General features: G+C 40.1%; 1 protein-coding gene across 2 annotated transcripts in view; it reads right to left on the minus strand.

Annotated features, from left to right (window-relative positions):
• Nucleotides 1–11,756: 11,756 nt before the first annotated feature.
• The window catches only part of FDC2 (2Fe-2S ferredoxin-like superfamily protein), a 53,936-nt gene continuing 39,608 nt past the window's right edge, over nucleotides 11,757–26,084 (minus strand). Inside the window, exons 4-6 of one of the 2 annotated variants that reach the window (XM_087698927.1) lie at nucleotides 15,032–15,100; nucleotides 14,915–14,959; nucleotides 11,757–12,103 (exon numbers count right to left, since the gene is read on the minus strand). In XM_087698927.1, the coding sequence (XP_087555053.1) occupies nucleotides 12,059–12,103; nucleotides 14,915–14,959; nucleotides 15,032–15,100 (159 nt within the window). In that variant the 3' untranslated portion in view covers nucleotides 11,757–12,058. Of the gene's footprint in view, nucleotides 12,104–13,219; nucleotides 14,158–14,914; nucleotides 14,960–15,031; nucleotides 15,101–26,084 lie in introns of those variants that run through there. The other variant, XM_087698928.1, reaches the window with a different exon arrangement.

Genomic DNA, 26,084 nt, shown 5'->3' on the forward strand with positions numbered 1-26,084 from the left:
GAGAGAGAGAGAGAGAGAGCACTCTTGCAAGTACACACAATCTAAAAGAAATAGATTGATAATAATAGTTATGATAAGTGGAATGAAAGTACAAGTGATAGGGCCTGAATATATAGGCTGAGGTATCCACCTAGGGCTTTTGACCCTTATTTAAAGTTAAGTGGTGTAAAATATGTTCACACCTAAACACGTACTTTTACACACAATAATGTGTATTCGCACACAAGGATAAATAAATATTTAAAAAACCCCTTCGAGTCATGTGTGATTGAATCTATGACACAAAACATATGAAAAAGGAATGTGTGATTGAATATGTGACACAAAACCTATGAAAAAGAAAAACGGAAGATCTTACCTCGAAGAGGCAGTGTCTAATCCTTTACAATGCTTCCGGAAAAGGAGATACATAAGTGAGAGAGGTGCAACATGAGGATGACATGGTCTACTAAGAAGCTTAGGAACCCAAAGTAAGACATGGTTCAAAGGAGGTGCATGTGCATGGCTCAGAGGTTGACCAAAAGCTAGCATGGCTCAGAGGCCCTAGGCACACGACTAGAGGTCAAATACGCAGGTATAGCTTTCAGGCTCAACTCAAAGATCATCTGGGAAGTTGTTACAATCCCCTCTAAAATGAGCTCCTTTGTGAATCAAAAAGAAATAAAATAGAAATAAATACAAGTCATTTTGGATTTAAAGCTGACAAGAGGACCCCACACAATTATTTAATAAGTGGTGGAAAAGTCGTGTGAGCATGGAGAGAGTGTCTAATTTCAATCACATTTTTATATATTTTTAAAATTTATGGTTTTTAATTTTTTTTAATTTTTTATTTTTTTGGGATAAAAATCACCCCTCAATGTTGATGTCAAAGACATCATAATCAATGTTAATTGCTTGTGACGGGTGTCGCCAAGCATTGAACATTTGGCGCTTTTCTTTTTTTTTGCCCAACGTCAAAGGTGAGTACACAAGTACTATTCAACACATTACTTGAGGCCTTAATTCAATGGTGGCCAAGGGCTCTAGAATTAAAATCCCCAAATTTCAATGAACAAATTTGGAGAAATTTGGCTTAGATTGGAAAAGCCCCAAATTGCATATGATATCCCCTAACAATCCAATGTTTTGAAGTTTAGTTAATTAAAGTTTAATCAAAATTCAATTGTGGACTTATATGTTGGATGACAATCGACATATAATGTGATGGGAAAACACATATTGATGGGCTATCAGTGCTTCTCGATGGGTCAGGCTTCTTCTTCTTCTTCTTCTTCTTCTTATGCTAGAGCTACTAGGCAACATGAAGGTGCTAGAGCTACTAGGGAGCATGGAGGTGTCGATCAACAATAGTCAACAAATTTACTTCCTGCTCTAATACCACTATCGTATTATAGAGCTCACACATGACTAGGCAAGTTATGGTGGATGGAACTCTATGGAGAGAGAGAGAGAGAGAGAGAGAGAGAGAGAGAGAGAGAGAGAGAGAGAGAGAGAGAGAGAGAGAGAGAGAGAGAGAGAGAGAGAGAGAGAGAGCACTCTTGCAAATACACACAAATTGAAAGAAATAGATTGATAATGATAGTTGTTAGAAGTGTGATGAAAGTACAAGTGATAGGCCTCAATAGATAGGCTAAGATATCCACCTACACCTTTGATCCTTATTTAATGCTAAGTGGTGTAAAAGGTATACTCACTTTAAAACACACTTTTACACACAATAATGTGTGTTCTCACATGAGGATAAATAAATCTAACAAGTACTCCCACTAGAAGCAAACCCAAGTATCAAATAACAAAGCAAGCTCAATATATATATGTCATAACATCTGGAAGCCCAAATATACCAAATAAGATACATCCAAGAGCATGTTAATAGCATAAGCATCTAGGCATGTAAATAAGATATCCCTAAACCGTGCAACATCTACCACCAATATGGATTTAAAAGAGTTTAAAATCAAAGCTCAAGGCTCAAAGGAGAGCATATCCATACATGACTAGGAGTGTCAAGTATATATATGATCAAAGAGCGTTTCCGCATGACATATAAGTATAGATTTCACTAGTATTCAAAGCAATGTTTATTGACCGCTGTTTATGAAAGCAAAGATCCTTCCAATGGCTAAGAAAAATTAGATCTAATCAATCCGTAGAGCATCCCCAAGAATCAATACATCATCCTAGCATTAAAAATTCAATGAATAAGCATCAATGGAGCATAAACATTCAAATGCTTCTTATCTCAAACTATGAACCGTAGGTCTATCCACAAATGACAATCAATGGCTAATAATCTCTTCCTCGAGTGATACCCAAGTTAGAGTCAAAAGTGCTAGAAAGTCCCCAATAGATGAGCAAAAACTAGGAGTGCTAGAGCCAATTGCTTGAGGGGAACCAAGCAGTGCAAACCCCTAAAAATGGGCCACAAATTGTGGCCTACTAACTTGGGGCTTCTCATGTTTTCCTTGACCCTCCAAGGTCACTAGGCATTGATCAAGGGTTGTTGTGAAGCTAAGGAAGAAGCTAGAGAAGTAGGGAGATTATACTTTTCTTAGATGATTGAAGGTATGGCTACAATGGAAGCTAGTGTTGAAAATCTCTTTCTTGAGCTGAAGTGGAATGGTTGAAGCTCCTCAAATGTGTGCTCTAATATGAGTTAAAAGAGTGAGCAAGATGAGAGAGAGAAGATCAAAAGTGGAAGCAAGAGAAATGGCTATAGAGGTTTGAACTCAAGAGACAAAAGACCAGTGTGTGGGAACTTTGATAGTCAGAATGTGTGACCTGCCTACCCTTTATTATTATATTGTTGTAAAGAATAAGGAATAACGATGATAGTGATGATGGGTGGTCAACATATGCATTGTACAGGTGTGCACGCATTGAATACATATTAAATATAGGAGGCTAGGCACATACAATATTTAACACCCAACAAATGGTTTCTTTTGGGTCCAAAAGGTGAGTTTATAGACCTTTTCTAATCAAATCTGTTGAAGTGTAGGAATAGTAGAGCTTTAGAGTTTGGATCATTGGTAAGAGTAGAAGAGTCAAGCTTCACATGGTGGAGCTAGGCATCCTTAATATGAGTGAATAAACCTTGCCACAAAAGTAGGGATTGAGAAAATAATATCTACATAACCCATAACTAGCAAGTCAAAATGCCACATATTTTGAAAAGGAAGCATCCACAATCTATTCAATCATAATTTACAATAAAGAGCATAGCTACTCATTAACATTATGAGAATGATCTGCACATTATCGAAAGGATTAAAAAAGCAACAAATGAATAAAGTGAACATTAGATTGTTGAGATTTCAAATTTGTATTGATCTATACTTGTACAAAAATTGCCAAATCATGCATAGATTATACAAGTTAGATCAAACCATCATCAAATTGATAAATGCTGAATACAATACATAGGATCGATGTAATAAATTAATCACAACTTTGAAAAAATACACAAATACCAAAAACATGGTACAAAGGCATTTTTATTATCTGCAAACTAGCCAATAACATGGAACGGTAAGCATCGATAGGTATTAATGGGTTAAAAGTGTTAGAAAACCACCTTGATTGTTATCCCCTTTCCACCACCTGAATGGAATATGGTTTGAGGTAGAAGACATGGTGTTATCCAAAGCATATGCAACAATGGAACGTCTATTTATGGAGAGCAAAGCCCAAGGTTGAAATATGCATGGCTATCTATGCATCAATGACTTCCAAAGACTTAGCTCCACTTGAAATGTTTAGATATTCAATCATAAGAATTGTCTCATTAGTCTTGAATCATATTTTTTTAATGAAATTTTCAACTATAGTAGACTCTCTTGAATCACTTTCTACAATTAAAAAACTTAGATATCAAGTTCCACTTTTGGACAACTCGAATACTTCTGTGGAATCAAAGTAATTTGGTTAGAAGAGATGATCATGCTCCACCATCATTAGTATATATCACATTACCCATAATTTTGGGTTGTCTAACCTCCTCTACCCCTTTACTTTTGGATTTATCATTAGTATATATCACATTACCCATAATTTTGGGTTTATCAATTGTCTAACCTCCTCTACCCCTCTATTTGCTTCACCCAAGCTTGAGCAATGTTGTTCTACTCCACCCATCAAAGTGGGGCCTTATGTCCAACTCCTTGGCCACACTCATTGCCTTAGAACAAGGATTAGACCCAACTTGTGCTATATACATCATTGAAACTAGCCTCCAGATACCCAAAGGGTAGTAAACCACATTTAAGAAAACACTTAGTTAAACACAACAATGAATTTCAACAACTTAGTTCTACACACAACTAGAGGTAGAATGCTCCTACACCAAAAGGGGTACTTATTGTTCCCAAAGCCTAATGCTCCCTTTAACATTTCTTAGATTACTAAGAATACTCCAAGTTATAAATAGCTAGATTTCCAAAAGTTTCTTGCAATACAATTGATGCTGCATAGGTGCTCAACAACTTTGTCATGTTCATTGTTGGTCTCAAACCAATTCAAATTTCCACTTGAAAACTTCAACCTCCAAAACCCTAGAATTGATAACCAACATATTTAAGCTCAAATTCACAAAGAATTTTACAAAATGTCATATACATTTCTCAAGAATCTTTACACTATTCATCTCACAAACAAAGGAATTTCTTTTAGAGGAAGCAATGGTGGTATCAAAGTCAATGGAATGAGAGAGCACGGGAATCACACACACGCACGCGCGCAGACAGAGCAAGGCATGGAGGTTTTTTGGTTGGCATGCAATTCTCCATGGTTTTTGTCCATATGAATCTTAACAAGATGAATCTACATGTCCTCAAGCACCTCGCTAATGAAGTGATACTTCACCCCAACATGCTTTGTCTTTGCATGAAAGATGGGATTCCACACTCTGACTATCATAATGCAAAATGGGCACCTCTACCACAATTCCTACACCTCCTACTAAATGAGTAAACTATATATCTTCCTTGTACTCCTCAAAGGTTGCAACATATTTGGATTCGATGGTAGACACGACCATGCATGGCTAAAAATCAAGAGATCCATGAGATTGCAGCCCCTGTGAATGCAAAAACAAAAATTGTTGTAGAATTCTTAGAGTCTATATTCCCTACAAAATTAATATCTACTTACCTTAGAAGAGATGCATGCTTCCTTGCAAAGCAAATGCACATTGCTCTAGTGCCATTTAAGTAACTCATGATGTTCTTCACTACTTTCCAATGCTTCTTGCCAAGATTTTCCATAAAACTAGTAACCACTCCCAATGCATAAACAATGTCTAGAAATGTAGCTACCATAACATACATCAAGCTACCAACCATAGATGCATAGGGTATCTTGGACATTTCAAGATTTTTCTCATTTAACTTAGGGTTGTTGTCCTCCTGTCTAAGTTTCATATATGGAGATAATGGAACACCAATAGCCTTCATTCTCTCCATATTGAAACACTAAAGTACATTGCCAAGGTACTCCTTTTGAAACACTAATAACCTTTCTCCTCTCCATATTGAAAGACTCTAGTATGTTTTCAATGTACTTTTGAGATAGAAAGAGAACCTTCTTATGTCTATCTCTTATAATCCTCGTGCCAAAAATATGAATTGAATTCCCCGAGCCCTTCACGTCAAAGATTGCATGCCATCAAGAAGAACATCATCATATTTCCTTCCTGCATACTCTACTTGAGTAGTGGGGACTTGATTGTCCACAACCTTATTTTGTGTGCCTATGGCTGCCTGACATTTAGGAACTGCCTAACTGCAATGATTTGCCTTCAAGAACCTCATGTTGATTTTGTCAAATTTTCAAGAGCAACTTTTCTTTGAACTCAAGTATCAAATCCAAAATTTGATCTAAGGTTAACTGCAAAGAGCATCTTGCTAGTGCCTGAAAAAACTCTTTTGAACCTCCTTCATGAAACCTTCCTAAAGTTCTATCTTCAAGTTGATCCTCCTTATCAAGATTCAGGGTACCTTGCCACTCTTGATCATCAAGCTTGATCTTAGAATGGCATATACGCCACATTATTTTTCTTTTTTTCCTTTGAAAAGTAATCCTCTCTTCCTCTTGGAACTATACAAAACCCCTTCATTATAACATCAAACTCCTACCTCATCACTTTCATTAGTCTAAAGAAAATATTTGCCCTTATTGTACACATACCCTTATCAAGATTAGTCAACAATTATTCAGCATCCCTAAATCTATCAAGGTGAATATCTACCTCTAAATCATCCTTATTCTGAAGATGACTTACCTTTTTTATGCTTTTCTTCTACTTTCATTTTCTCATATTTTCTTATACATGTTCAACTAGTCCCATTCTCTTATTGGCATGAGATCACCTTTAGTGTCCTCATTAACAATCAAATTCACAATACCCTTCCCTTTGTCCTCCAATGTCAAACTACAATAATTTATAGCTTTCTTTATTTCCACTAAGTAGAGGGTACATGTGCCTTGAATCCTAGATGGTTTATAATGCAAACTACGATGACCTCATCTTTCTAGAGCATACTTTTCTTTTCCAATTGGCTTTAGGTGTGTTCACACTAGCTAAGATTAATTTCCAACGTTGCATTTCTTTCTTAATGTGGCTAGTGGGGTGGGCACTCTACATGTATTATGGGCATCCTATTGTTTATTTTTTCCAACATTATTTTATTGATTTTATGCTAGCCGGCCAGCACATTTTGGGCCCCCTAGAGCAAGTCAACTAGATTTGGTGGTTCTAGGCCATTTATAGTCCTCCCCCACACTTGGCTTGTCATTCATATGTTCTTCCTTTGTAGGTTTCAACACACTCTGATGTGCAAGGACCCTTCTCCGTCTTTCAATGTTGCCATCCATCATTCACCTAATCCAATGCCCTTGTTGGCACCTTGGGCTATGTGGTGCAAGGATTGATTGATGCTCTTTCATATTCAACTTTCATTCAATTCAATGCAGACTTTCTCCTTCATCTCTTCTTTCATTACAATCTCTCTCTTCCCTTCCCTCTCCATGTTCGTGTCTCTTCCATCACACACTTTCACAAGAAAGCCAAAGTGAGAACTCGAAGGTTCTACAAAGAGAATACCATACTTAGCTTACTATATGGAGCAAATCTATTACAAACAGTGCACATTTTCTAGATTGTTTAGACCTTCTAGGAGGTGTACAAGGCAATTACAACTTTCTTTGTAGGGTATAGCTGATTTTCCCTCCATTCAAGCATCCCAACACCAAAACGCAAGTTTTCTAATGTGTTTGCAAGTTCTCATAGATGGAACACTACTTATTTGATGCTTTTGACAATTCCAAAGAGGAGCTTCTTCCTTGTTCTCCTAATAGGCAATCATCTCAGTTAGCTCATTGCGAAGAATGGTGTCCAAATCCACATTCAGAGCCAGCATCTCACTCTATTAGAGCAAGAAGATCAGAATAGCTTCTCCCCCTTGTTTCTCTCCATATTTGCCATAGGGCTCGTACCTCTACCTTTCACATAGTCATGATGGGTCGTTTTGTTCAAGTGCCTATGCTCCCTTCCTTAACAAAAGAATATCAACTTGATATATCAAACTACTCCCTATTTCCTATCAAGTAGGATCCCTGCATTGGTTCTACAATGGACCAAGTCACTCTATGGGATAACTTCAACCCTAAAGCCTAATCTTTCCTTTTCATGAGCTTACAATATTCTATCCATGTATGCAGATTTCATACCGTAGCCAAAGTGTGAACAAAGTTAGCCTCTCTCTACCATCAAAAGACCTTTGCCCATCGCACCACTCTAGAGAAGAAATTTCGAATGCTCTTACTTGATTATTCCTTTTCTATATGGGAGCACATCAATCGAATGAAGGACAAGTGGGATGAGCTTGCATCCCTAGGTCAAACATTATCTTCAAAGGATATGGCAATAATCCTTCTTACTCATTCACCATCTCCCAAGTATGATGTTTTCTACACCAAACCATTGACCTCCAAGGTCTAGAAAACCATTCTTTGGGATGAGTTAACATCACTTATTTTGGAGTATGAAGCGTGCCTTAAAGGAGATTAGAGTCGATGGATCTGGCTCTATGTAATCCTTTATTGCAGGTTTAGGAGGGGACAACAAGGACAAGAAAGCCAAGAACAAGAAGAGAAGCAAGTTCACCATTTGGAGTCTTTCTCAAGCTCTAACACATATTCAAAGAAGCCTAAATGCCCACATTATGGAAAGGGTACCCATCCCAAGGAGAAGTGTTGACAGAAATACACTCACCTTCATCCGAGAGTAAAGGATGCAAATTAATCATCTGAGCTCTCTACTTTACCAATGGCTACCCATGAGTATGTGTTCCTTCATATCCATGTGAGGGAGGAGCCTTCTTTAGCGGACTACCTCAACTTTAGAGAGGCCTTGGCTTATTGACAACATTGCTTCGAGCCATACGATTCCTTAAGGAGATTTATTACAAGATCTTCATCCATCATAGGGTATAGTCAATATTGGTGGCATCTCATAGGTGTCTATTATTGGCATTGGCACTTTGTCATTATTTCCTAATTGTCTGTTGAGCTCTATTTCAAAAGTCCTATATGTTCCAAACTTGGGCTTTCCACTCCTTTGTGTTCATGGCCTTCCTAGACTCGATACCCGAATTGTCTTCACCAAGTAGGCCGTCTTTGTTGACAATTCTTTGAGGCAATCTTCCATAGCCACACCTATTTCCGATTGTGCACTCTCTATCCCACAAGCATCCCATCCCCCACCATCCCTCTAGTGGTTCCCTCATACCTATCCCTTTCAAATGGGGACATTACCAGTGATGCCGGTGTGGATTCCCTAGCCCCTTATGTTTCAAAGGAGAATTCCAAGGATCATGAGGAGCTTTTTCAACTATAAACATCATTAGCATTGGTACTTCTTCTGACATCCTTAGATCCATTTCAACCTTCAAACATATCCAGAATCTAAGAGGAGGTGTTAGTAATCATACATATCATGCATAATTATCTCCTACTTATGATCTTCAACCTAAGTCACACAAGGATATTAGAAGCTCTAACGTTCAACCTGTTATCATGAGCTTTGATGACGAAGAAGGTAACTCTTTCTAGAGTATACATCTCTTTTCCAATCAATTCTAAGTATGCTCACATTGCCTAAAGTTTATTTCTAGCCCTCCATTTCTTTTTCAATTACTAATGGGATGAACAACTTGCATTTATTACAGAGGGTCTATTGTTTATTCTCACCAATATTATTGTATTCCTTTTATGTTAAGTGGCTACCTTATTTTGGGCTTCCTAGAGTAGGTTGATTCGATTTGGCTATTCTTAGCTATATATACTCCTCTACACATGGCTAGTCATTCACAGGTTCTTCCTTAGCAAATTTTAACACACTAGGGTGTATAGGGACTCTTCTTTGTCATTCAGGTTACCATTCATCATCAGCCTACTCCAATGCCCTCACTAATGCCTTGGTTACACGTAGGGAGGTACTAATCAATCCTCTTCTATATTCAACTCTCATTCAATCCATTGCAAATTTTCTCCTTCCATACTTTTTTTTCATTACAATATCTCACTTCACTTCTCTCCATGTTCATGTTTCTCTTCTATTACGTACTCTCACAAATACCACCTCTACTATTTATATATCTATGTGCAAGCCAAAAAACATTGACTCTTTCTCCTTAGCAAAGAGTTTATAGTACCTTAATACATCAAAGACCTTCCTCATATGTGATAAGTGATTCTCCAATAACTTGTAACTCACTATGTCATCGAAGAATACTAGAATAAACGTAATCAAGGAATGCTACAAAATGTTGTTCATCAAACTCTAGGATGTGGTTAGGATATTGGTTAGCCCAAATGGCATTACCAAGAAATGGTATAACCCACAATTAATCCTAAAAGTTATTTTAACCTCATAACCCTCTCGCATGCAGATCTAATGGTATCTTGATCTCAAGTCAATCTTCGTAAATAACTTAGTCCCCTTGAGCTCATCAAGTAAACCATCTACTCTAGGACTTGGGTGCTTCTTCTTCACTACAATCTCATTTAGATCCCTATAGTCTATACACATCCTAAAGGATCCATCTTTCTTCTTTACTAACAAGACCGATGAAGCATACAATAAAGAACTAAGCTCAATGACACCCATCTCTAGAAGCTCCTTGATTTACTTGGCCACTTTTTCATGCTCACATTTAAAAAATTTGTAGCTTATTGTCTGGCGTGAATAAGATAATCCACTACTCTATTGGGAGGTAATAATGTAGGGATTTGATGAGGAGAAAGAGTGATCTCTCTGAGCAAGAAAGATTCTTGTATGTCCACTATGAAAGCTCTACAAAATCTTGAAGGGGATAGAGAGGAGAAAAGGCAGAACAAAGCCTTGTTAAAGCTTAATGAAGGCCAACATGATGAATATCAATGTGGCGACTACAATCGATCCATCACATTGTCCCATCTTTTTTTTTTAAGTCTCTTATGTACGATGAAGTTCTTGGCCTTCCTACTATATAAAGTTATTAATATGAAATTATGATACAAAGATCCAAATGCGTGTAGAATGGTAGCTTCAAGGGGTCCCTCTAATATTTATGGAGATGATAATCAAGATCTTCACATAAACACACGAGCATTTTGACAACAAGGCAACAATGCCATATGGCATTACACGATCTACATCACCCTATCAATGGGCACCTACACAAGTCATTTGTTAGGTCATCCCCAATGCAAATATTGAAGTCTATGCTTGTACAAGTAGAGCATGTGTTGTACTAGTAAAGCCCTAAGAGAAACCTATACATGTCTACTATCTTGTCCTATGTACCAAGCAATTGCCCAAGGCCAAGTTAAATCTTGGCATTTGCAAAGGTTCTACGTAGCTTTCAAGGGTAACACTACATGGAATCTTTTATCATTGAAATTTTTGAAACATAGTTATCATTCTTCAACCATGAAAATATATATTATGTGACATAATTAGACAAGAGTTTTAATGCACTTTAAATGGCTAACTTTCATACCTAGGACCTCTTCACCACTTTGGGTTGATCACAAACTTCAAAATTATTTCATCTCATATTTCATATACCAAATGAACTCGTGTCATACTTCACAAGAGTAGAATTTTTACAAATCAAGTTCTTTTGGGTTGTGGATCATCTAACATTGTTGAATTTGGACCAACTCTAACTTTAGAACTATTAAACAAAACGTATCATGTGAACATTCTTCACCTTACAAGTGTGATAAGGGGCATTTTTGCATTAGACACAAAATGCAATAGTACATATTTAGATGTCCTCTTTGATCACATAAATCAAATTGCAAAAATCAACCCCCAAAAAAAAAAACAAATAAACAAACAAAAGAACACTCTTCCAAGACTCCACATGTTTCTATGACATGCAAAGCAACAAAATGAAGTCTACTCAATGTAAAAGGGTTAATAAACTAGCAATCCTAAAAGCAAAGCGTACCCAACCCAATTTGGTAACACTTTTGCACAAAAGACGTATCTTTTTTAAACATTTAATATGAGCCAAATAATTGAGTCATGTAAATTTGTTTACATTCTGGACTTTGTAAGACTTCAAAAGCATCCTTGAACATCACTCTATTGGCTCCTCATTCACTCTTTTCTGCCTTCATTTATAACTATCTCTACTTGATAAAATTATCAAAACACCCCAAATTATTTTATCTGAGATAATATGATGTATACATTCTAACTATTTTAAAAATATCATATAGCTCATTTGGATTAAAAAGATCCAAGGCGGACATTTAAATGTCACTCCATTGGCTCCTATACCCTACATAACCATGATTTTGGCACCAACAATACACTCAAACAAAGAAAACCATCTGATCACGGGAACAAAGCTTGCCATCCATCTTGCTCTCAGTTACCAAACACTGATGGGAAAACTTGACCAGGCAGCTTTGAGCAAATAATTCAGAGCTCTATAGCACTTACCAACATGTAGATGAGATGCATGGCATGATGGAGTGACTGAATTCTTAGCCTTGGCAGTTACTCATCTGCTACAGCAAGCTCAAGTGCATAATCATCCCGTTCCTGATAGACAGCAAAGACAAAATAAATTGTGTATGCACAGAATAATGAGCCATCTTCTGGTTATTGAGAACTTAAAATCAAGCATCAAAAGAATGTTTGAAAACTGAACCATAAGAGGGAACTTTGAGACTAATAACAGCCATGTCATAGCAATTACGACTTTTTATGTCAAGAATCTGTCATTCAGGCTAAAACTAAGTTCTATGGATGCTGGTTAGTTGAGATCCTGACCAGATCAGCCAGGCTATGGATCACCTGCAGAAGCTTAGTCAATCATAAAGCGAGAGAAAATCCCAGAAAGTGTAAGCTATGAGAGACATACATGCCACAATATAAGACAGACATGGGAAACATATGCAGATGTCCAGTATCATTGCCTCTTGGACATTTAAGTACACATCCTGGGCTACAAAGTTTACAGATACATGTGCTTATTTCTTGATGAAGATACACCACAAAGCTCAACCCATGTTTGATGTTTATGACACAGGGCTGTCCACATATGAAGGATGAAGTGTGGACAGATTAGAAGTCAACAAATGATACCTCAAAGGCTCCATGCCCATTGCTCACAAATCAAAGCCTTCCAAACAGCAGTTGCCCAGCTGGAGGCCTTGCTGATCACCACATAGAAACAAAGCATGGAAGTAACGGTCCTCAAAGGATGAAGTCAGCTCTCCTGATGGATCACAGAAGATCTAGTTATCTGATACCAGTCTCAATCTCAAGTAATCGATTAGGGACCTTATGGAGTAGATGCTTAGGGAGGTAAATCGAGGATCTATGAATCCACTCTGAATAGAAGGTGCAGAATCATAGGCTACAGGCAGAGATACATTTTCCTTGGGAGGGTCAGCAGGATACATTTTCTTTAGGAGGGTCAGCAGTTTAATCAACATGCTAACATGATTGAGCTCAAAATCTGCCACAGACCATCTCGAGGGTTCTGCCTCTGTCACCATGAAACATTCATTTGAAGGTTTTTCTGTCACCATCAAACGTCCTTTTGGAGGTTCAAGTATAAGTGTGGCCTTATCCACACTGAGCAATTTTCCAAGAGTATTGGATTGCTTTGCAATAGCAGTACCCTTAAGGTGAGAACCAAAATGAATGGTAGCACTTTGGCTGTACTCCCCCCTAATTGGCTGATCTGTGCCACAACCTCAGCTTTGTATGTAAAAAGTGCATTTACTGAAGCCAGTGAGATTGAGGCTTTTTTGTTCGGCATATCATTCTGCTTGATTATATAACACCCAGGGAAAAAAAGCTAACTTGATTTTTCAAGTCATGATAATGAATAAAGCAGATGTACTTTAGGTAGGGCCAAAACACATGGAACTAGGCAGATCTACCACATTGAAACACCTGGCATGGAGACGGACAAAATGCTCTAGAGCAGCTTCTTTGTCGTCAATATTTTTGTCATGCTGAAGCTGCTACAATTGCTCAGGATTTTGAGGCTTGTTGGACACAAAAAACCCTCTTAATAATTAATGTATCTTTCGTTTCGAAATAATGCCTTGATATTTATCCTTGTTCTTGATATGTTAGCACCAGAAACCAGTGGAAAAAGCAGCCTCTATGAAAGACCATGAGTTGCCCTCTAGAGGTAAAAAAAAATTTAGTTATAAATTCTGCTTCGTGTGATCATTCACTTGTGCGTAGGCTTAAATTGGTTGTGTAATGAGTTGTCAAAAATGAGCTGATTCTACAAAACATATGTATCCAAAACAAAACAGGATCTTTCCCACATGATTGGACTATAATGTTGTTCAATAAAGCAAAAGAATCAGGCCTGCCACTTACACCCACCAGAAGTCTAAAGCCAGCACTAAGCGGAGAAAAAATACACAAATAGGAAAATTACAATATTGACCAAAATGGTAAAGTCAAAGTGTGTGCAATCTGCAAAACATATAGTTCTGAAAACATAGGAGACCTGAAATGTAGCCTTCAGTTCAAAATAAAGCTAGAGAAGTCTCGAGCCATTATGTGCAGAACTATGTTACTCAATGGTTGGCCATGCAACCAAGGCAATTTTGACGAAGGGTTCCCTGCAAGCAAAGCGACAAGGTTGTAATGGAGCCAAACGACTGGCATCATCAAAGGTTAAGCAGGGCTCTCTGGAGGCCAGGTTGTTTCTGCCAAGGCAATTAAAGTCTTGAGGTAACACTTCAGAAGCAGATGGTAGTAGATCCAGACTCAGATGTCTCTGAGATGGTCTCACTCATGACGAATAGTTTCATGGCATATGTGGTGGCATTGTCACTTCTTCTCGGTATGCTGCTCCATCTCTGGTGACCAATTCTGGCTTGCCCAGTAGGGCATTGCAATCATCTTAGCCACACATTGATCAATGGCCTGCACACCTGTTCTCCTATCATATAGTACATTCAGTATGTCATGTACCACAATGTTTTGCACTGAGCCGTCCAAGAATCTCAGGCAGTTATATCATGTACCTCAATATTTGCACCAAAGTCAAAGACTTTCATGCAGTTAAAAGTTGATTGTTCTACCACTACTGGTTTGCCAGGCAATCCTTGTAAGCATCTCAGCCACAAGTCACAGCTTTTTATCCAGCTTAATATTCTTGGTTTATCCACAGTATCTTGAATCAACAGATTTACAAAGTTATGGAACAGAGCCAAAGACATTTAGCTGGCATATACACCTAGTGAGAACTAAGAGTATTGAATAGAATATCTCCCATGTCAAATGTTAGGATGTTTTCATTCATAGAATTTACCTTTTTCTAAAGCGAAAAGACTGCAGTAAAATATTGACACGAGAATGAAAGTCTGTACTTACCACTGGACCACCGGCAAAGTATTGTCCAAATTGGAGCCAGTAAACCTGCAGAAATGACAATTCTCATTTCTTTGAACCACATTGTTGTAGAACCATTTCCAAATAGCAGAGGCTTACCTCATCCTCATCTTGTGTCTCTACTTCAAGGTCTGATAGTGGATAGCCAACACAAAGAAGTGCATATCCCTAAAGCATAGCAGAAAAACACTGAGATAACAGATTCTGCATGACCTTGAGGACAAACATGCCAAAACATACTCTATATTAAACTGCAGACACAGAAATGGTATATATCTACAGTAGATCAATCAACATCTTGAGCATGAACTATTACAAGACATTTCCAGACAGCATTTATGCAGTCACATAACTCAAATGAGCATAGGCACACCCTCCAAGCAGAAAATCGTTTTCAAAGCAGGTCAGATCAGCAGCAGCAAGCAGTGTCCAGCCACCTTCAAAGGCAACTGGATTCACAGCTGGTTGCATCATTGTGTTAGTGGTATGAGGAAGATTTTGATGTACTAATAATGTGAAATCAGCCAGAAACTGGGACCAGCGTCCTATCATACTTCAGCTTCCTCAACTAAACATTAAGGTTTGAGGTCTCCTTGAGATAAACAAACCTTACATGAGCATGAACTGGCTATATCTTGTAGCCAAATGTTCAGTACTATTATATGCAAACCATCAATTAGATTACTGGCAAGAGATGCATGCTCCTACCAGGACCCAAACTGCATAATGGTCTCAATTAGTACAATGCAATCCTACTACAAAATCAAGAATTTGCAAAAGATATAAAACATGTGCTGGCCTTTGCAGCAGAGTAGGATGAAGATTGACATCGGGCATAAAGTAGGAGGAGAGCTGTGAAACATATGGCTGGGTGTGTAAAGAAATAACATAAATGAATGCATACCACAAATCATAAACTCAACAAAACATAGTTAAGGTTAGGATAACTCAAAGACAATGAACACAGTGAAGATCTGAATGAATGAATAAATATAATACAATGCTCGTGCAACAAACAAACTGTGCAAGGAATGAAAACTGTACCCCGAACTCTCATGTCTCGAGGACCGAGGGAGAGGTAATGAGGTGAAGAGTGTGTCATACTCCTAACGGATCCTGAAACGCAGCAAGGCGGCCTCCAAATGTCAAACAGCAGCAAATGCACCAAACAGTGATGTCAGCACAGAGAAAGAAATCTGCAAAACGCAACCTCCAGGGAGTGCAGGACTGCCAAGCAGCAGCAGCAAAATGCAGCACTCAGAAGAGTGGCAACAGCCTCGCAGTAGCTGCTCTGCAGCAAACGCAGCCTCCAAACGGTCGTGGACAGCAAGGCAGCAGTTGGCTGCAGCAAACACAGCAGTAGGAGGAGTTAGCTTGGCTGTTCGCAACAATTGGAGGGTGTAGACCCTGTGGAGAAGGATGGAAACAAGCACTAGATAGGTGTAGTCAATGTCACACAGCTTCGGCTAAGATGTCCTATGCGATTGGGGTGATGGACAGCAAAGCTACATAGCCTAAACCTGCAAAAATGAGATTGGCCCTGAATGGAGGGCAACGTACTTATTTATAGAAAGTTTCAGGACCTCAAACCTCTCCCCGTCTTAACGTTCTCAAACCGCTTCTTATTTTAGAGTTTGTTATTAATGAAGTATTTTTTGGGCTATTCAAGAGGCTAATTCAGCAGGTAATGCATATTTTAGCTCAACACCCCCTACCCAAAGAACTGAGCTGGAAAGGAAAGCCAACCCGAAGTGTTGTGTGCTTTTGTTTTTATCCCAAGGCATCCCACCCCAAAGCAGCCATGGCATCAGACAAAGGGTGCACATCAGCTGCCCAATGGCCTACCAAGACTACAGAGGCAATGGTTATCTTACCACGCAAGTCCAAGTGGTCACTCCACACAAGCCATGACATCAGATAAAGGGTGCACATCAACTACCCAGTGGCCTACCAAGTCCTCCAAAGGTGGATGGAACCACAATGGACTTTTTTTTTCAAGTGTTTGTTGAAAAAAATATGGGTTGCGGGCAATTAAGCAACTTACACGAGACTAATGGTCAAACCCAAGACCTTCATAAAATAAGCAAGCTATCCCTACCACTATTAGGTGTCAATGATGAAGGAATAGACTAAGGGTATGTGAAGCAAATATGGAGGGTATGTGGAGAGGCAAAAAAGTGTGCAAAAAGCAAGCTAGACAAGCTAAGAAAGCAAGGAAGACTGCCTCAAAGACTACCATGTGCAACGACACAAATATGGTGAATCCAAAGTTAACCACTCAAAAGAGCGAAAAGAGATAAATGCACACAAATGCATGTTTACAAGAATTGTATGTCAATGCACTGGAGTTATGCAAGAGGCAATGCAAGTGTAAATCATGCGAAATGTGAAATGCTATGCAACGGTGCCACTTGGACAATGCTCTCACAAGGAAATTGTTCACTTATCCAAGAGTCCTTTTACAATCATATCCTAATGGTGCAAATGAAGATACAAAGTACTATATACATCATGTCTGAAAAGAAATTGTAAACAATATCCCGTCACCACCAAGAGAAGAAAGTCACCCCTTCTCAAACAGAAAGGGAAAGTTGGAGGGAATCATCCTCCCTGCTGACAATTTGAAGAAGCAGGGAAGCATATACCCAAGCCAGTCTTGGGTAGCAAATACTAAAGCACCGGCCGATTAACCACCTTGGTCAATATATCTAAAAAGTTACCTAATGAAGGCACAAACTCTAGGTGGATAGTACTTTACTCAACCACCTCTCTGTTGAAGTGGAAGTGGACTCCCATATGCCGCGTCCAAGGTGTAATGATCGGATTGCCCGCAAGGGCAATGGCACTCTAGTTGTCACAGTAGACAATGATAGCAAAGTTTCAGTAAGCTCCTGAAGTAGATAGCCTCCATAGTACTACCAAAGAGAGCCTTAACTATGGAAGTCACCAATGTCTCTTACTCACAGCTAGCCCAAGAGATGAGTACCATCCCCAAGCTAAAGAGCTAGCTACCATGAAAACACCACTGTCAAAATCTCCTGCCTAGTCAAAGTCAGTGTACCTGTAACCAGCCTTGCTCCTCGAATAGGGTGGTAAATAACCTAATTAAGCATTATTTACAGCAATTAACAAATTCACAAAACTGAAATGCACACTTTACCATATAATCCTGGATATTGGACACCCTATTGAATCCAAAAATGGTGCACCTTTCGGTATTTATTTAACTTGATTGAAGAACAAGTTGATGAACAATGGGATTCTTCCAATCCCTTTCAGTATTCCACTGCCCCTTGCTGTCCAAAATGTAAAATATTACACGGCGCAACGAACAGAATCTGAGAAAGAGATAGAGAGTACACAACAGATAAGAGGAGAATCAGTAAATTCTTTATCTTCAAACAACTGATACAAAGATGGCTCTGTCCACCCGTGCGCTTCCACTGTGTGAAGGTTAGATGGCGATCTAGACAGAAGATAGGTGAAGAGCTTAAGGCTAGCTGGAACAACAACTCTGACTGGGTGAAAGATGTCCTCATCTAATATACAAGTCAGGACTCAACCAATGTCCGGGCTCACATTTGGCTTCTCCTCATAATGGGGGCCTTACAACTTTGAGCACCATGGATCATTGATAGCACCTAATGAGGGTGGGACATTGATCATATCTAACACAAAATAACCAACAAGTCTTCAATCTAATTTGACCCTTGATTCGGATAATCAATTGGCCTTCATCCGCTTTGATGGAGATGGAAAATGCCCCAAATTCAATGATTTTCTGGTCCCTCCTCTTAAATAGGCTAAAAACAACTTCAGCCCTACCGAATCCAAGTCTTGGAGCTTCCAATTTCTAGTATGCTTCCCGAGGCTATTGCTAAACCCTAATTTTTGCTATAGATTAGAGTTTACAACAGAGAAATCTGAAATTTCTTAACCTCTGGTGATCTTAATGCTGTAATCTTCAGAGCAAGGCTATAGAAAGGCTGGGAGATGAGAGAGAATGCTCAGGAGAAAGAAAATTCAAACTTTCTACGCGAAGAGCTAAAGAAAATCTATCATTTACTATTGCTACCCTGTCTCAACAGCTTGTAGATGCAAAGAACTGAAGAAAATAAGTCATTTACTATAGTTGCCCTGTCTCGACAGCTTAAAGATGTTGTCATCTGCTATTGATTGGTCTTCTCCTACCCTTGGCTTATTGAAAAGGTCCTCCAATGGCTGCAAATCAAACCAGTAGCATCTCCTTCCTCTCTCTTGCAGGCTGAATACACTAAAAATGCCTCTCTCCAACTTCTAAAGATGTTTTCCAGACTTATATAGGCATTTTTTACAAGTGGCAGTCTTTCCAAATGGTTTTTCCAGCATTATCCATAATTAAATACTAATTTACAGTCTTTAATTACTGAAAATTAATCTAATAATTATTTCGGTGCCCTTAAAAAAAATTGGCTAGCCAATAATTAAATTGACTAGGCAACTTCCATTCCCGAGTGTCACTGCATCATCTTTGACCATTAGATTGACATTAGATACCATTAAACGACAGTTCCCTAGTACACTAACTAACAGTAATGGCCAAATGAATGACCTAGGCCAACAACTGGCACCAAATACCACCAACTATCTATGCGGCATAACTAATAGCAACTTTTGCCTTTGACATCTCGTGATTTCCTCAAGTTCCGAGCTCGTAATTACTCTAACCCCAATTATATTTCACATGTGCAACAATTACTTAACCATGTGATTAAAAATTAATCTGCATATTAAGTGAGGTTTCGAAAATACATGTCCTCATGACAGTACCCTTGCAAACATAAACTAGAACCATAAGTCAATCCATAAGAATAGGTACACCGCAAAAATCTCAAAAGACAAAGACATGAAATCTAATGTGATAGCCTAGGTGCAATGAAATACTGACTAAGCAAACTAACTCAGTAAACTAAATCTGGCCTAGTGTCAATCAACCAAAGAAGTTTCCCTACCAAAGACCTACAGGTATGCTCGGCAAAGTGCTAACCTAGAATACCGTTAGAAAGATGGACAATGGTATCGAGACGCATGGCCACATGCCATGTTTGATCCCATGCAATACCGGTCCACTAATTGAAGAGCATAGTTCCGCTATGACACAAAAATACTTCCCCTCAATCGAACTACCTCTATCCCCAAAAAGCAAGATAACAAATCAAGGTCTATCATCTCAAAAGTAGCAAAAAGTTTGGCCTTACTTTCTGCTATGGCAATAGAGTCTGAGCCAGTGATAAATAAATTATCAACGTATTGCACGATATAGTTGACCCCCTCTTAAGTGATGTGGACATATAAATTCAAGTCATAAAGGATAGAAGGGAGTGAGCATGGAGTGAAAGCACACAAGCGGAAGTAAAAGCTATAGTGGAAGGAGCAAGAGAGACAGAGAGAAAGAGAAGATGTGGGAACTCCAACAGTCACAATGTATGACTGGCCTTCCCTTTATTTAAATGTCACTGAAACAATAAAGAATTAAGTGATAGTGATAGGCGCCCAACACTTGCAGTGTACAAGTATGCGGATACTATCAATGTAGTAATACATAAGCAACTAGACACAAGCACCTTTATCCCCAATAAGTAGAATAGTATTCATGAGTTCAAAGAAACTCGTCTATCCTTTGGAACCAAGACCACCATGCTTAATTCGTCCCATAAAGAGCTTTCCCCAAGCGAAAGACCTTATCTTTCCTGTCAACAAAAGAAAATCCAGGTGGCTACTCCACATAGACTTCTTTCTCCAAATAACCGTTTAGAATGGCACTTTTGATGTCCATCTAATAGATCGGCCAACCATAGTAAGTGGCGAGCGCAACCAACAAACAAAATGATGTCAACCGCACAATAAGAGCGAAGGTCTCTTCGTAATTAATGCCCTGCTTCTATCAAAACCCTGGCACTACAAGGTGAGCCTTTGTACTTCGCAAAAGTCCCATCAGCCTTTAGCTTAGTCCTAAAAATCCACTTTATTCCAATGACTTTCTTGTGGCTTGAACGATCCACCAAGTCCCAAGTCTCATTTCGGTTAATACTCTCTAGCTTCTTTTCCATAGCCTCTCACCATTGGGATGCTAAAAAGCCTCACGCCAACTATCCAGCCCAAAACACACTATATAATCACCTCTAAACAATGACGCAAATGATACTTGAGATGCAAGCTGGATAGATCTTCTAGGGTCCTCCATAGTGGAATCTGGTGGGAGAGGGAGATTCCCCAAATCCCGCATGGTCTGCTGGTATCAATAAGGCAATGGGTCTCCAAGAGAGAGCTTGGGAGCTAAAGAATTCAAAGGTGGGTTAGAAGTGGGCAATAGACCCACCTTAAAAGACACTATCTCCGAAAAAATTATGTGAGAAAAGGGCTCGGAATCCAGAGCAAAAAACTGCACAATGTCTCTCTTATCAAACACTACATCTCTCTTAATGATCGCATTACTTGTTCGAGGATCGAACAAACGATAGGCTTTCACATCGCACAAGTATCCTACAAAGATCAGGAGATCAGCTTAAGGAGTGAGCTTGCCTATGTTATCATTAGGGATGTGCAACCTATGTTATCATTAGGGATGTGCATGTAGGCACAACTCCCAAAGACTCTAAAGTGGAAAACTACAAGTCAAGAGCCAAAAAATGCCTCATATGAAGTCTGTTGAGGAATAGCCACAGTTGGCAGGCACCAGTTCAGAATGTACACCGAAGTGTTAACAGTCTAGATTCAAAGGCGCTCAAAGAGCTTTATTGCAAATAGTATAGAGCGTGCCATGTTCATGATGGTCCGATTCCAACGCTCTACGACTCCATTCTATGAAGGGGAATAGGTAGAGATAAGCCGGAGTGAAATGCTATGCTCCTATGAAAATCGAAAAACTTGTGGGAAATTAATTCGCCCCCACTGTCACTCCTCATGCATCCTACACGACAACCAATCTAATTATGCACCAGCAGCACCTTACCAAAGAAAAATGTAAAGACATCAAACTTATGCTTGAGAAAGTGCAATCATATATACCTAGAATAATCATCCACAATATAAAAAAAATGCAGTACACCGTTCTGGGCAGCGATGGATGTCAACCCACTAAGATTGACATGAATCGATCTGACAAGCACCTTAACTCTATGTGAAGACTGCCAAGGAAATGGGATATGGTTCAACTTTCTGAGTTAACAAGCTTTACAAATATCCCGCGATAGCTTCACGTATGGAAGGCCATCAACCATCTATCGACGTGACAACTCATAAAGAGAATCGTATCCAACATGTCCTAAGCGAAAATGCCAAAGATGCTCAATGCTCAAAGACTCCCATACAATGGCTAAAGCCTAAAAGCAATGAAACTCAAAGCCCTCAACTTTCGGCTCGGAAAGAAACTATGCCATGTGGTACAAGCCATTAAGTTGTGCCTCACCACAAGAAATCAGTAAACCAATCTAAGAGTCAAGGACCTCGACTGTGGTCGTTGTGAAGAAAACGATTCATCCCAACCGGCAAAGCTGCTAAACGGATAACAAGTTCGCCTCAAGTTGAGGGACATTGTATACACCATCCAGCATTGCGTGATCCCAACCCTGCTCATTAGTGGCAAAGCTGACGCAACCATGAGCCTGAATCTAACCGAGGAGTTGTTTCCAATTTGGACTCTTCTAGCTACAAGGGCTCCAGAGATTAAAATGTCCTCGATAGAGGTTATATGATGAGTAGCTCCAATGTCCATAATCTAAGGAGTAGTTCAAGTACTCCGCTGTGACGAGTGGGCCTCTCCACTCATCTCGTTGTGAGGTAACTCACAAACCAGTCTGCTCCACTGAGAGAGCAATTGTTTCCCACCTCTTGCTCATTCTAAGCCCCACCCTTCCCCACCCTCGACTACTCAGGTTCAAGAGGCTACCTCTGGGAGCTCTTCGGCATCCTAGATACCTCCTTCGCCCGACTGGTGGCACTTCCTTCGTCATCAGACATTTCAGAGTCCGTGATCCCTGAGTTTTTGGATTCCTTGTCTACTTCAGAGGGGGATTCAGAGGGGGATGTTATTTCCTTGCCCTCAGAGGAGGCATCTACTTCTTCGACTTCAGCGGGGACCCCTCCACCTCCCACCTCAGAAGGGGAACCTACTCCACATGAAGTTCTTCACCCATCCTCTACTTTCTTGGGGTGGTTGTCTTCGACCAGTCTCTTCTACTGATACCCACGATCTTCAGGTACCACCTAGATCGGGACCTCGGAGGTTCAATCGCAACTTGGTGATGAGGCCTTTGTATTCCTTCCAACATGGATGCAAGGAGCTAGTAGCTTCTCTCCCGAGGTTGAGTTTCGGGTTCTCCAGTTCACTCTATCTACTGTTATTTACTGCAAGTTCCCTTTCCGATGGAAATCTTGGATCTTAGGGATCCTCTACATCTTCTTCCTCCTCTTCTCTTCTTGTCTTTGTTACTTGGTCAACATGAATCCACCTCCCAAGATCGAGTACAGGCATATCCTTATGGTTCTCACCACCACACAAAGTCCGATATTCCTCCTATACATTGCATGTTTTCATCATCTTTGTACTAGGGCGCTTGGGCAAGTAAACAATTTTCCCACAAGGGACACTGTCCAAGTGGCACCTACTACTTGAGCATTCTTCCACATGTAGCATTGCATCTCCATCTCACTCTTCTCTTGTTCCCCTTTTTGGGCCTGAGAGGGGGTGTTGAGAAACCCTACACCCGCAGTTTGCATTTTTGCGTTTCTGCGTTTTGCGTTTAGGATTTGCAGCCCCAAAAAGGGGCTCCATCCTAGACTAACTGTGCCTATTTACAGACCACTCTCTCATTCATTCCTTACGGCTGATTCATTCAGTTCGTCACCTCTTCTCTCCAGCCTCTCCATTACCCTCACACCCTTTCAAGAGGACATTGCGGTTCGTGGTTCGTGGCTATCTTCATCATCTTCCTTGTGCTACGGCACCCTTGGTCCCTTATATCACATTCACTCCATGATTCGGAACTTCATCATTCCATTCATCACAGTTTCTTCTCTCTTCTCTTCTCTTCTCCATGTCTGCCGAGTTCACTCCATGTTCCTCCCCGCCAATCCTACTATCTCGCTGGTACATCATCTTTTGACACTTCCCCTTCCCAGGAGGTCACCCATTCTAATATTGTTCACGCCACTGTGCGCTTGACCGAAAGTTTCCCATAATTGGACTAGCCATCTAGCCCCCAAAACCTTAAGGTGATGGATGGCCTCCGATCTATCCAATTATGGAAATCTTCCTCTATTTGGCCCGAGATTCAAACCTAGTCTCACCTCATCGTTGTTGTGCCGATAGTGAGCTAGTTTTCTCTAGCAAGTGTGGATTGCATTTCCAACACCCCCCCCTCAAGCCACACCTTGGTTGAGATCCTAGTGCCACCCAAGCTCAATAACCTAAGCTCTCATACCAAGTCACAAACTAGGTGGAGGCCCTTGTACCTCTCCTTCCCAGGAGGTCACCCATCCTAGTATTGTTCATGTGGCTACACGCTTAACCGGAAGTTTTCCATAATTGGACTAGTCATCTAGCCCCCAAAACATTAAGGTGATGGATGACCTCCGGTCTATCCAATTATGGAAATCTTCCTCCATTTGGCCTAGGATTCAAACCTAGTCTCAACCCATCCCCGCTGCACCAATAGTGAGCTAGTTTTGTCTAGCAAGTGTGGATTACATTTCCAACACTCCCTCCTCCACATTGTATCATTATTCATCATCTGACAAGTTCTGCTGGAGACAAGGAGACGGTGCCAATACCTTCATAGCTTGTGACTCACATTAGTTCTGTACTATCTCATATCTTTGTATATGGATTCCATTTCCCAAGCATCTCTTTGCTTTTGAGTTCTTTGTGTAGTGTTCTTTTCTTATTTCCCTTGTCCCTTGTGTTCAGCAGTCTATTACAACAGTTTTCCAAACTTCCATCACTGCATCTACTTCTGACAAATAGACATCAGCCAATGGCAAATCCTAGCAAGCACGGGAATGACGCCTTGCTCATGAAAAGCTAAAAAGGAACGAAGAACCTCTTGAGTGGGCACTTGTGTATCCAAAAGCTCCTCCTCCACGCAAGCAAGGATAGCTCCATGATTATGCTCCACATATTCTTCCACAATGGAATTTGTGAACTCGAGGAATCATTCCCAGTTCAGTTCCTACAAATCCTGTGAAGAAGCAGAAGCAACCTGAGCATACAAGCAAGGCAAAGAATCACCTAGGTCACGGACCTCAAGAGCACAATAAAATCCTCATAAAGATACTTGCTACGTTCGACAAATGGCTGAACATCAAGATCGGGTGAAGCCATCTCATCGATGCAGGTTACCATGTCCTATTCTTCAACTGCATCTCCTGGTCCATAGTAGCCTGATTCAAAACCTTCATGAATGAACAAGGCCGTCAGTTCATTCTCGCCTCATCTCCCATAGGCTGCCTTGCCCCTGCGCATAGCAAGCAAAGCAGGCATCGCAGGGTTCCTTTGGCGTGCACTAAGGGATAGGTTGCATAGAAGGATCAATACCCAACCACAGGCAAGGCAGCCTAGAGAAACGGGCAAGGTAACAAGGCGCTTCCCCATGCAAGCAAGACGGCCTACCTGGGCAAACAAGATGACAAGTGGGCTCCACAAACATGAAAGGAGGCAGGGCAGCTCCCTACACAAGGGCAAACTCCCAGGCCAGCTCCCTAATGCTAACAGGCCAACAAACAGGGCACGACAGGTCTGCAGGTGCAAGATAGACAATCCTGTAGGGTGGAAACCCTGGGCGGCAATGTCAAGGGCTCCTTGAAATTTTACACACTCTCTCTCTCTCTCACACAATGAGCAATGAATAGCATGAGAGAAGAAGAGATTGCTGGAAGGTCACATCCACTAATGTGAGAAAGAATGAAAGTGCAATCCCTAAGGCACTATAGTACCACACACAAAGTGGGTGTTCACAGAGGGATAAAACCCTTTTCTAGCTAAGGTAAAAAGTACCCATGAATAGAGGAACACAATAAGTATAGCAAACCCCCCTTGGAGTCAATGGTAAACCTATACATGGAATGGCAAATCAATCCCCAAATTGTAATAAGCCTAGAGCCTTGTGGAAGGCTT

The sequence above is a fragment of the Lygodium microphyllum genome, chromosome 18, assembly GCF_053477565.2.
Source record: "Lygodium microphyllum isolate KBCC chromosome 18, Lygodium_microphyllum_v1.1.10, whole genome shotgun sequence".
Lineage (NCBI taxonomy): Eukaryota > Viridiplantae > Streptophyta > Polypodiopsida > Schizaeales > Lygodiaceae > Lygodium > Lygodium microphyllum.